The sequence below is a fragment of the Panthera onca genome, chromosome A2 (assembly GCF_046562875.1).
Source record: "Panthera onca isolate mPanOnc1 chromosome A2, mPanOnc1 haplotype 2, whole genome shotgun sequence".
Classification (NCBI taxonomy): Eukaryota; Metazoa; Chordata; class Mammalia; order Carnivora; family Felidae; genus Panthera; species Panthera onca.
In genome coordinates this window covers 53,644,766-53,657,091 of record NC_138340.1, presented here as the reverse complement: position 1 = coordinate 53,657,091, position 12,326 = coordinate 53,644,766, and the positions used below count along the sequence as shown (strand labels likewise).

At 36.6% G+C, this 12,326-nt stretch overlaps 1 protein-coding gene across 5 annotated transcripts in view; it reads right to left on the bottom strand.

The window, feature by feature from the left end:
• PPARG (peroxisome proliferator activated receptor gamma) overlaps positions 1 to 12,326 on the bottom strand; it is a 134,779-nt gene that overhangs the window by 64,188 nt on the left and 58,265 nt on the right. Inside the window, exon 1 of one of the 5 annotated variants that reach the window (XM_060631791.3) lies at positions 9,558 to 9,725. The exons of the other annotated variants lie outside the window; for them this stretch is intronic. Within the exon in view, the coding sequence (XP_060487774.2) occupies positions 9,558 to 9,639 (82 nt within the window). The 5' untranslated portion in view covers positions 9,640 to 9,725. Of the gene's footprint in view, positions 1 to 9,557; positions 9,726 to 12,326 lie in introns of those variants that run through there. 5 annotated transcript variants of the gene reach the window in all.

Here is a 12,326-nt window from a genome sequence, read left to right as displayed (position 1 = left end):
AGGTGCCAGAATGGCTAAAATGAAAAAGATAGAAAATGTCAAGTACCAGTAAAGATGTGGACCAAGTGGAACACTCAGATACTGCTGGGGGAAGTATAAATGGTACAGCCATGTTCAAAACTGTCTGGTAGTGTCTCTTAAAGCTGAACACATCATATGGCCTACATATACATCTAACAGAAACGTGTACCCTTGTTCACTGAAAGACCTACATGAGAATATTCGTAGTTGTACTATTTGAAATAAGGAAAACTACCTGAATGCCCCTCAACAGGACATATAAATGTACTTTGATATATTCACACAATGAAATACAGTAATAAGAATGAAGTGGAATTATATTCAGTAATGTGATTATCAAACAAATACTGAGCAAAGGAATCCAGACAGAAGAGTAAACAATGTATGACTTATTCATATAAAATCCCAAAACAGCAAACTGATCCATGGGTTAGAAATTAGAATAGTCAGAAGGTTTCCAGAGGGCTGGTATTGTTCTATTTCTTTATCTGAGTGTGAATTACACATTTGTTCATTTGTGAAAATGATTTACATACTTTTCTCTATGTATGTTATACTTTGGTAAAAAGCTTAAATAGGAGAGATGGTCTTGGGAGTAGGAGTTGATAGAAAAAAACATGCAGACCACATACATAAGCCAACAAAAACTCTTTCATTTGTGTTAAAAGTATTGTTATAGAATTTCTAGTGTATTTATTTAAGAATTTTTCTAAATTCAGAAGTTGTAAAATGGTATTAAAATCGGTCTTAATAAACTACCTATTTTTCTAACTGGCTTCATTGTATAATACAGGCTAAATACATATTCAGCTAAGGTTCTCAAATCAGCAGAGACAGGTAAGGTAAAAATTCAAAGGGTGCACATTGTATCCTAAAGAGTATTAAAAGTTATGTTTTTGCTTTATTTTTTTAGAAGTTTATTTATTTATTTTGAGAAAGAGAGAAAGAATGAGTGATGGAGAGGCAGACAGAAAGGGAGAAAGAGAGAATCCCAAGCAAGCTCCATGCTGTCAGTGGAGAGCTTCATGTGGGGCTCTTTTCTCATGAACCATGACCCGAAACCAAGAGTTGGACACTTAACTGACTAGGCCACCCCAGTGCCCCTGATTTTGCTTTAGATATGCCTGGCTTATATGCAAGGCCTATTCTACTTTACAAGAACCCTGTATTTTTTTTAAATGCAGGGAATCTTTTCACAAATATTAATGCCTACATCAGGTGTCCTATATTTGGGAAGTTAACACTTTTGGATTAGTTGTCTTTTGAGACATTCTATTTAAATTAAATAAAGTCAGTGGCTTAAATCCAAGCTACCAGTTTTATGGTAATTATCTAACTCTTCTTTGTATCAACAATTTATTTCATAAACCTTTTTTTCTTAGAAGAGTTATCATTACATTTTAGTACAGTATTTTTCTTCCCAAAGCCTCTCCTTGTTTTACTTTTCTTTGGTATTTTCCTTTCTCAATATCTTAATCTCAGTACATGCTCAGTCAGTAATATAAAACCCAAACTATCTCAAATCAAGATAACCAATTACCTAATACTATATGCAAGGTATTTTTCAGGATTTACAAGAAATACATTATAATGTAGTTCTTGACCTTGAGAAGCTTACCAAGGTGAAAGATGTTTATAAGAGAAGGCAGTATAGAGACCAAACCAGTGATAGAGACAATAAGTGCCTTAGAAATGTAGAGTAGAAAGAGACTAATATGTTCTGAACTAATCTGGGATAACTTCATGGTAGAGATGTGTTTTGAATTATGATGACCCAAGGGGAGGATTAAGATTTGCATTATTATTGATAAATATATTCCAAGGAAAAGACACTTGTTTCTATCATACAGTATGTCCCTTAGATTACCTGGGTTTCCTTAAGCAAAGTAACTAAATGTATATGATATCAAACATGATTAAATTTTTTTTAATTTTTTTTTAATTTTTTTTTTTTAACGTTTATTTATTTTTGAGACAGAGAGAGACAAAGCATGAATGGGGGAGGGTCAGAGAGAGGGAGACACAGAATCTGAAACAGGCTCCAGGCTCTGAGCTGTCAGCACAGAGCCTGACGTGGGGCTAGAACTCACGGACTGCGAGATCATGACCTGAGCTGAATTCGGCCGCCCAACCGACTGAGCCACCCAGGCGCCCCAAAATGATTAAATTTTCATTAGGACATATGCTTGCAAACTGGATCAATTTCTCCTAGGCCAATTGTTTGTATCTTATAAATGGCTAGAAATGTGGTTATATCAATGGCAAAGAGACTTCTCTGTAAATGGCAGAGATTTCTATATAAATCTGGCCATACTCACATCAAACTGACAAGTTTGGTTCTTATTAGGATAATATTTTAGTCAATTAAGCTAACTTTCCCAGACAGTCTATATAACAGGTTTAAAATTTTAAAAACTAAAATCAGGGTTTTAGGTAAAGCATGAGACAACAGTAAAGTAATATCCAACAATCTTATGTTAAAAATCTTCAATTGCCAAAAAAATATTCAACTGCTAATGTAAAGTCAAAAATAAGAATAATGAACGTTTCACTTTTTCCAAAAGAAGTGACTTAATTGAGAAGAAGTAAGGTGAGCCATGGTGTTTACATGTCTGGAACCTGAGAAAGACAGAAGCGTATTTCAACTGTTGCTCTTTGTTGAAACAGTTTTGCCATTGGCTCTTTGCCAAACAAGAAATTGAACCAGGGCTTCTTTCTTCTGGAACTGTGATTAATAATATGTATCTATCAGATAACACCTAAATATTCTGGGGGGGGGGGAACTGCCAAGGAAAAGATTGTAAGCAAGTAAACAGTAAGTCTGACTTAATTAATCATGGTAACAGAAAATTTTTGATAACATGGATAATGAAAATCTATATTATCCCCAAGTTGCAACTTCCATTTTAGGGGTGAGAAGACAAAACTAAATTTGTTGGACACCTATTACATATCAGGCACTGTGCTAACTGCTTTACATACTGGATATTGGTTACTTAATCAAATATGTTGCTTTTTTTAGCACTGCTAGCAAATAGGTCTCCTGAAAGTCAAATGAATACTGGATGTATCAAAAGGTAGGCAGGACTGCAAAAGAAGTCAGGCATTGGGATAATTCACAAACCTATGATATTCAAATATTCACATGATATTCAACTAATGATAATTCAAACCAACAGAGCCACATGATGCAAATCACTGCATAATAGGGAATTCAAAATGTATTTGTACCTGGTTGTTAACATATATAATGTTGTTGGTTTGTTTATATTAGCATGGATTTTAGAATAATATGTTGGCATGTACACTAAACTTTTGTTTTTACTTCCTGAACATATTCCAGTGTCTGAGCACAGGAGCTGGTAAGCTACAGCAGCAGATCAACTTGGTACTAATAAGTCAACAATGAGTTTATTAGATACCTATTATATGTTAGATACTTGTGGAATAAAGAAGATAATAAAACATGAGTCTTATCTTCAATGACTATATAATTTGGACTAGGGGAATGTATAAAGCAGAAAATAGTATCAGGCAGTCTTCAATTAAAGGCTAAATAGTGTGATACCAATCAACATAGAGGGTTTTGTTTTTTTATTTTAACAAGTATTAATGAGCCCGGCCATCTACCGAACATGTCTTAGCCATTTGGGACATATCAGCGAGTGAGCCAACAAGACAAAGACTCCTGCCTTCATATGTTAGTTAATGTTAGTTAACATGTTAATATGTTAGTGTGAGAATGTGGGCAATAAACAATAAATACAATGAGTAAATTATATGTTATGTTAGAAGATGATGAGTGCTTTAGAAATAAGAATACCGAGCAGGGGGAAGGGGAAGGGGAAGGATGGTGGGGAGGACAGAGAATTCAACAGTGGGGGTAGAGGCAGTCCTTACCAGAAGTGATATCTGAGCCAAGATTAGAAGGAGCTGACAAGAGAAGATGTCAGAGAATGAGGGTTCAAGGAAGGAGCAAGAACTAGAGCAAAAGCACTAAAGCAGGGGCATGTCTGGAATGTGGGAGGAACAGTAAGGAGGCCAGTGTGGCTGGAGCTGAGTGAGGAAAGGACAGATATGTTGACCAGGGTGGGGTTGGGGTGGAGGCAGACTCGGATTTCATCCTAAATGAAGTGAGGAATTGATGCTGGGTTGTTAGCTGACTGACAGATCTGACTTACATTTTAAGGTGATCCCTCTGCATGATGGGTTGAGGCTAAGCAGTTGGGAGGTGAGGGCAGAGGCAGGACAACCTGTCAAAGAGTGGGATAGCAATCCAGGCAAGAGACAATGGCTTGGCTTAGGGTGTTAGCAGTGGAGGAGGGAGAGGAGATCTATTCTGAACATATTTTCAGTTTAGAGGAGAGAGAGAACAATTAACAGTAATGTATTAAAAGGTGTCTGGGTGGCTCAGTCGGGAAAGCATCCGACTTCGGCTCAGGTCATGATCTCATGGTTTGTGGGTTCAAGCCCCGCACAGGACTCTGTGCTGACAGCTCGGAGCCTGGAGCCTGCTTTGGATTCTGTGTCTCCCTCTCTCTCTGCCCCTCCTCTGCTTGCACTCTGTCTCTCTCTCTCAAAAATAAATAAACTTAAAAAAAAATTAAACGACAACAACAACAAAACAATGACGAATTAAGAAAAGGCTTCATGGCATAAAGGTTACTTGAACCTGACCTTGAAAGATAGGGAGGATTTGAAAATATGGAAGTATTAGGAAAGGCATTCCAGGATGTGGTAGGCTTGGAGTCAAGAGTGAGTCCGGCTTATTCTTAGGACAATGTGATTAGCCCAAGTATAGCAAGGCAAACCAATCTCTGGGGTGTGGAGGGAAATAAAATATACAAAGTGGAAACAGAGTATAAAAGGCTTTGAGAGCCAGGCAGAGGTGTTTAGAAATCACATTGTTCACCATGTGCACTACTTGTATGTAGTAGGCGCTCAATACGTATTAGTCTGATAGGCTCTGAGGACCACTTATCTGGCAGATTAGATTGGATAGCTGAAGCTTCTCATTTAGAAAGTCAGCTAAAAGGCTGTACAGGAATTCTGGCATGAGGGAATAAGGGATAATGATACATGTAGGTAATTGACAGTTGACTGTTTTAAATTTACTTTATAATGTAAACCATTCACCGCTTGTGGGAATCTCAATCTTGTGTTGGCAAATCTCTTACCCTGATAAAAATTACATGGGTCTAAAAAACTGTGTACTCAAATAGCCACATGATCTTAATTCTGAGGTTACTGGAGTTGGACAGCAGTTGCTATCAGATGCATATGTAATTCCTGTGTCTCTAAACTAGTTACAGGTGCAAAACTGCATCTATGAGAAGGGGTAATCCAGTAGATGTTTATGGAAATTTAGTTCCATTCAGAATGAGTCTGATTCATTCACTATCACATATACTTTTGCAAATATTCAACACTAGTAGAAGGACATGGGACATTTACTGGACAACTTTCTTAGGCCTAATTTAAGGGTGTACAAAAGAAGTTAAAATAACAGAACCCGTGTCAGTTCCACTGATCTAATACAATGAAGAAATTTACTCTGCTTGGATTTCCTCTGATACAAAGAGTATGCACTTCACAACAGGCTATGATGATTTTAGTATTTCCTCAGGGTTACCTTATTCAAGTTATAAGTGAGAATGTTGACAAAGATGATAATCTATGACAACCTCTATCGGAGCTTTTTATGAATTGTTTTCCATTTGATGACCTATGTTTTACACTGTGACAAACAGTTTAGATGGGTAACTGCTGTCAGGCAGCTTTATTTTTTTTTATTTATTTATTTATTTTTTTTTTTCTTCTTAAGATTTTAATTTTGGTTTAAATGTTTTTTGTCTCACTGTACAATTAGTTTTTATAACATAATTATTTTTTGTTTTGCTGTTGCAGATAATGTTAGTTTTATTATGATTTTTGGCTTGTTTCCTAGAAATTATCTAATGAACTCATTTTTTTTTTTGTTTTATTTTTTATTTTTTAATATATGAAATTTACTGTCAAATTGGTTTCCATACAACACCCAGTGCTCATCCCAAAAGGTTGTCAGGCAGCTTTAAAGACAAGTTGTATTCCTTAGGGATGCCAGGAGAAAAGAAATAAAAAATTTTAAAAATACATCTAATACAAATTACCCTTGTTTTGGGTGTGTCCTATAATTCATAATTTAGGGGGAAGTACATGAGAAATGACAGTTTTTGAAACACAGTGAGGAGAGTCTCTGAGTTTAGAAATCTACTAAATCTTCTAAGTCCTGGTAATCAGAAAAGAGGTTTGAACAGTTAATTCAAAGAAATACATGATAAAATAGAGCCATACTAAAGAAAAAAATTAATATGGACAAGAGCGAAATTTTAGAAAAAGACCCTGAAATATTATTACATGTGAGATTATGAAATTCAGAACTGTGTCAATTACCTAAATCTTCATTATAAAGAACATTATAATCTAAGACAGTTTTTCAATGTCTCTGAAAGAAAATGTGTAATCACTGCTTTCATTTAGGGCCAAAGAATGATTTCAACTTTTGGAAATTCAATCTTTTCCTAAACAAATGTTAATGAAAGTGGGAGGTAGTTCCCCCATTAAAAAAAAAAAGTCAGACAGAAAGATGCTTTCTCTAAGTTTGATCATTTCTTTATCGAGACACTCATGGGAAATCATGCCTAAGTCTTATCTCACTCAAAAACTGCCACTTATTTTGGTGCACAAAGAATTCTGCAGTTTCCCCCCATATTCCTTAAAATGTTTCAGACGTAGGATACTAGAAACCTTCTATTCTATCCACAAGTGATTAATACTCCAAGACCAAAACAATAAACTCTATGTAGGACTTCAGATGTGCTTTCGCAAATATTGTGTCATTTAATCCTTGCAATAACCCTGTATTTACTGTTGTTATGTGTAGAAACAGGGAAGAGAGGATAAGTGACTTACTCAAATCCACATGGAACGTATGTGGCCAAGACAAGCCTAAGAGTTACATTCCCTGACACTACAGGGGTCCCTTTAAACCTCTAGGAAGGTGAAAAACTTTGGTCAACTATCTAAATGCTTCTAAATACACAGTTGCCTGGAGTCACACAGACACAGTTTAAGTATCCCTCAATAAAAATGGCGGGCAATCAATCACTCACTCCTATCTCAGGAGAGGCGCTCGTTTCAAAGGATCATCTATTGCAGCATTTATCATGTCTCCAAGGCATATTTCCATTGCTCAATCAGCTCCAAAGGACAAGTGTGTCATCATCTTTCAATGCTCTGGTGCAACACTTTAAAGTTATAGAATTCACACAGGACTAAGTCTGGCACTAAAAGCAGGAGGCACATTCAGCTTGAGTTTGTGGAAGCTTCCCTTCGATCTTGCCAATTTTTACTAGTGGAAATGGTTTTAGGGCCAGCATGGGGTTACTTGGGGTTACTTGAGCTCATGATGAAAACAGGGGACTAAGATAAAGGGGGATCACAGTGATAATGGAGCCCAGGAAAAAAATGCATGAGTCCTTTTTGGGCATAGTGGCTGCATACATTTTTGAATTTCATGAATAGGACCAATATAGCTTGTACATCTGGGATCATTCACACTCAACAAGCCATTTTTTCTTCAAAGTAGCAGCACACAGCTACTTGCAACAACCCCCAATCCCACTTTGCCTATGGTGAGGAAGAAGAAGCACCTAAATTAGTTACTGTATTCAAGCCAAATACCTAAACTCTACAGTGTTTCACCTCTGATGGCCTCCGCAGCTAATGATGATGATATGTCCAATTTCAAGTTTGTTTGTTTGTTTGTTTGTTTTGGCATGGGTGGTATAAACAGTGGTCATCTACAAAATGTAATAGAAGTTAACAACCACAGGTCTTTGGTCTTTAGGAATTCATATTTTTAACAAACAACCCATGAATAAGAAGTAATTCAAGACCGTATAAACAAAAATTAAATTATTGGCACAATATATAATTTCTTAATTGCTAATATTCTATTCTGTACCATGTTAAGTGCTAAGAATAACTGAGTTATTCTTTTGGAGGGGATCTGAGACTCAAAAAAAATTAAACCCAGGGCAAAGTCAAGGTGTAAACATATAGAGATTAGTACAGAATGAAAACTTAAATCACATAACTCTCCCTTACCATGAATAGTACATGTCCTCAGTTAACCAAAACTACTTGTTGCACTGCATTCTTGGTGTACATACTCTTTTCAGAGACAAAATTATCAAATTTTTACTCAAGAACTATTTCACAGTATAGCTAGGACATCCTGCCCTGATACAGGTTAAACCAATAACTGCAGAAAGCAACAATTTTTGTGGCTTTCAGAAAAACAGAATAAACAGATTTTTATATAATATAATGAAACCAATCTCCTATTTAAGAGGCTCAGAGGACAGATATATGTGTTGAATCAAATCACCATAAAATAATGAAACAGCATTTCTGGAAATATTTTTTCTTAATTTTTAAACACCTTGATTAAAAAAAAAACTATGATTAATATATTCAAACTTCAGGCTTCCAGAAAAATTAAAATGTTAAGATGTGAAGCCATTCATTTCAACAATTAAGCGACTTAATTGTAATGCTTTAGCATTTATATCATAAAACATGAATCACACTAACACAATCTATTTTTATGTGCCATCTATGAGAAAAAAAAAACAAATAGAAATACAGAAATAAATATGAAACAGTACAAAACATAAGAAGCTGTGCTAAGGAACTCCAGTAGAAGGAGCTGTAGAAATGAAGAAGTGACATTTTGCAATGGCCAAGAAAGGAATTTTGAAAAACGAGGTATCTGCTTAAATCTTCTACATCTGAGTGAAAGTAGTAATTAATCAATTATTTAGCATGCAATAGGCATTTAGGGACTTTGTTTTCTTTATGGGTAAAATGAAACACTTGGAATTGGAATAGACACAGGTCCCACAATCTATTCTACAAAGCATTGGGCACCATGTTAGGTATCCTAAGAAATATAAAGAAGAATATAGGTTGGTCCTACACTCCAGAAGCTTACAATTCTTTGGGAGAGATAAAATATACAAATTTCTAAAATTTCAAAGTAGAACAAAAACATGCTGAGAGCACTTTAAGAGGAATAAAAGTGCTGTAGGAGGGATAAAAACAGCTAGGAGAGATATGTAACATACAAGACTATATAAGGGGAAAAGGGACCCCTCAGGTATTCTAATAAGATGTTAAGTATATTTGGGAGACACACATAAACTGAGGAGATAAAAATGAATAGGATTTTTAAAAATATAAATATATCTTTAATGCTTACAATTCAGGAAATGGGAGCCATTCACAGAGATACAATATGGATTAGTTTAGGTTTCTTTTTTTAAAGTTCTGATGCTTAAAAGTGAACACTAACACGGCAAACTAAGCATTAAAACACTGAACTATCCATATCTCGTATTAGAATACAGCTTGGAAAAAAAACTACAAGAGCAATTTTACCATTCCATATATGCCCATAGTATCCCAACAGCCATATCTGGAATTGACTTTACCTTGTGAAGTGCTTGCAGACAGTGTATCAGCAAAGGAATCGCTTTCTGGGTCAATAAGAGAATCTCCCAGAGTTTCACCCATAACAGCATGGAACAGGGATTTGCTGTAATTCACACTGATATTTTGTCTATTTCTTGCAAAAGACCAATCCGTTAAAAAAGAAAAAGACTTGCAGTAGTAGAACTTGTGAACACAACCAATGAGTTAAGACTTCGGTTTCCAAATATTTGGGAGAGGTGGGAATAAACCCACAAAGGACCAGGCCTGAATTGGCTGGCACTCTCCTGCTAGAGAGCCAGCTGTGACAAATGTTGTGTCATAATGTTGTTCACTGGTTTGGCAAGACTTGGTACATTACAAGGAAAACATTGCCACACTGTCTCGCCAGTGACCCACATGTTCGGTGTCTTGTGAGGGGCGTGAGCTGTACAGTATTTAGAGCTATCAGAGCAAAGAGACTGTTCAGTTTTCAATTGCTTCTTAAATGGAAAACTTTGCATCTCTGGGTTATGAAAGACCAGATTAAGTTACCTGGACAAAGTTTTTTCTAGCTGCCCATTCCTGGTTGAGTCTCTAACCATATTATCTGAAGAAAACTACTTAATTCATTATTATTATTACTACTTTTATTTATTTTAGAGAGAGAGGGAGAGAAAGAGAGAGAGAGTACATGAGCTGGGGAGAGGGGCAGAGGGAGAGAGAGAGAATCCCAAGCAGGCTCCACACTCAGTGTGGAGCCCGACAAGGGGCTTGATCTCACAACCCTGGGATAATGGCCTGAGCAGAAATCAAGAGTCGGATGCTCAAACGACTCAGCCTCCCAGGTGCCCTGAAAACTATTTAATTCAAACATGTACTTACATTTTATTCTTTTATTAAACAATTTTTTTGAGGTTTATTTATTTTTGAGAGAGAGACAGAGTGTGAGAGGAGGAGGGACAGAGAGAGAGGGAGACACAGAATCCAAAGCAGGCTCCAGGCTCCCACCTGTCAGCACAGAGCCCAATGTGAGGCCTGAACTCACAAACCGCGAGATCATGACCTGAGCCGAAGTCGGATGCTTAACTGACTGAGCCACCCAGGTGCCCCAAACATGTACTTATATTTTGAAATTTGGCATCAGCATGCTATTAAAATGTTATTTTAAAGGTATTCCACCACTTTATAAAACCCAAAATGATACTACTATCCAAATTCTATAAAATTAAATAGTTGAGAGATACAGTTGAGATTTTATATATCAGGGTTTGCTTTTTAAAAATCTGATTATTAAATTTATCCATCACTAGCAAAGGCAGTCATGCTGCACCAGTTGATGTCTGAGCACAAGCTGATGTTTAAGTGATAATTGCCATGTCATAATGAAAAAAAAAAAAAGTGGAGTCCTCTCTGGGAAGAAGAATGCGTTACCAGAAAAAAATAGAATCACACTGACAGGTTGGCAAGGAACTGTGGTCAGTTTTGTAATCAGGAAAACGCTGGCTTCTTGCTCAAGTCCTTTGCCCTTTTTGGCTCAGAGAAACACTAGCTGTGCCAGACGTCAGTATGGAAGCAGGTCTCCACTTGTCACTTAAGTGGCCTGATAGAATTGCAGTGGCTTGTGGATTTAATACAGATGCCCCCACATAGGGCAATATATCAGATAGCAATAATTCTCTTAGACTTATCCCAATATTCTCCAGGTGGAATAAATATATATCTGGTTAATTTACATTGCAAGGGGACTAGCAAGTTTCCCTGTTAATCACAGAACAATAACTTGGGGGGGGGGGAATTCGGGCTGGGTCTCGACAGCACAGAATAAAGTGGAGAGTTGGGCAGTTATAGTGGTTAAAAACCTTTAAACACCAAAAACCTTTTACTAAGGTAGTTCAAGTTAAAGCAAGCTTCTTCTTGGCAGTCCAAATGACTAAGGTAATTATAGGTATGTAGAACTAGTTTTGTCTATATCCAATTTGAATTATCAATAAAGGAGTTTCTTCTTCTTTCTCAAGGTTGGGGAATTACCCGTATTATATACACAATGACATAATCTTTAAAGGTGCGATTAGTCCAAAGTTTTTGGTTGAATTTATGATATATCAAAATAAATTACACAAGTCAAGGATAATTTCCTTCTTGATAATTAAACAGAACAAAAATTTAAGTCCCATTCTGCTTACGGACACCCTTCCTCAATGTCCCAAGATGTGTTTGAGTCTGAAGACAAGTTTTAGGCTTTCTTCCTATTAAGTGGCAGTTTCTCACTCCATTCCCTATCCTCACCCCATTCTTGCTCTCAGGTTCCAAAGTGCCTCTGACTTTAAAAAAATGATCAAGTTTATTAAAATGTTCTTAAGATTATGCCAGATTAGGGGTGCCTGCATGGCTCAGTCAGTTCAGATCATGATCTCACGGTTCATGAGTTCAATCCCCGCAGAGAGCTCCATCCTGACAGCTCAGAGCCTGGAGCCTGCTTTGGATTCTGTGCCTCCTTCTCTCTCTCTCTGCTCCTCTCCTGCTTATTCGTTCTCTCTCTCTCTCTCTCTCTCTCTCTCTCTCAAAAATACATAAATAAATATTTTTAAAAAGATTATGCCAGATTATAAGAATGATAAAACTGGCAGAAGAATACCATTTTAGAATGAAACTCTCTATAAAAGTCTAACACTCTGTTAATAAGACGAGAAAGACAAGGCCCCCAAATAAGTAAATTCTCCAGGTTAAACAGCTAGGTAGTGACGGAGCTGGAACTGGAATCTAGGTTTTTAGGTATCTGACTCCCAAGG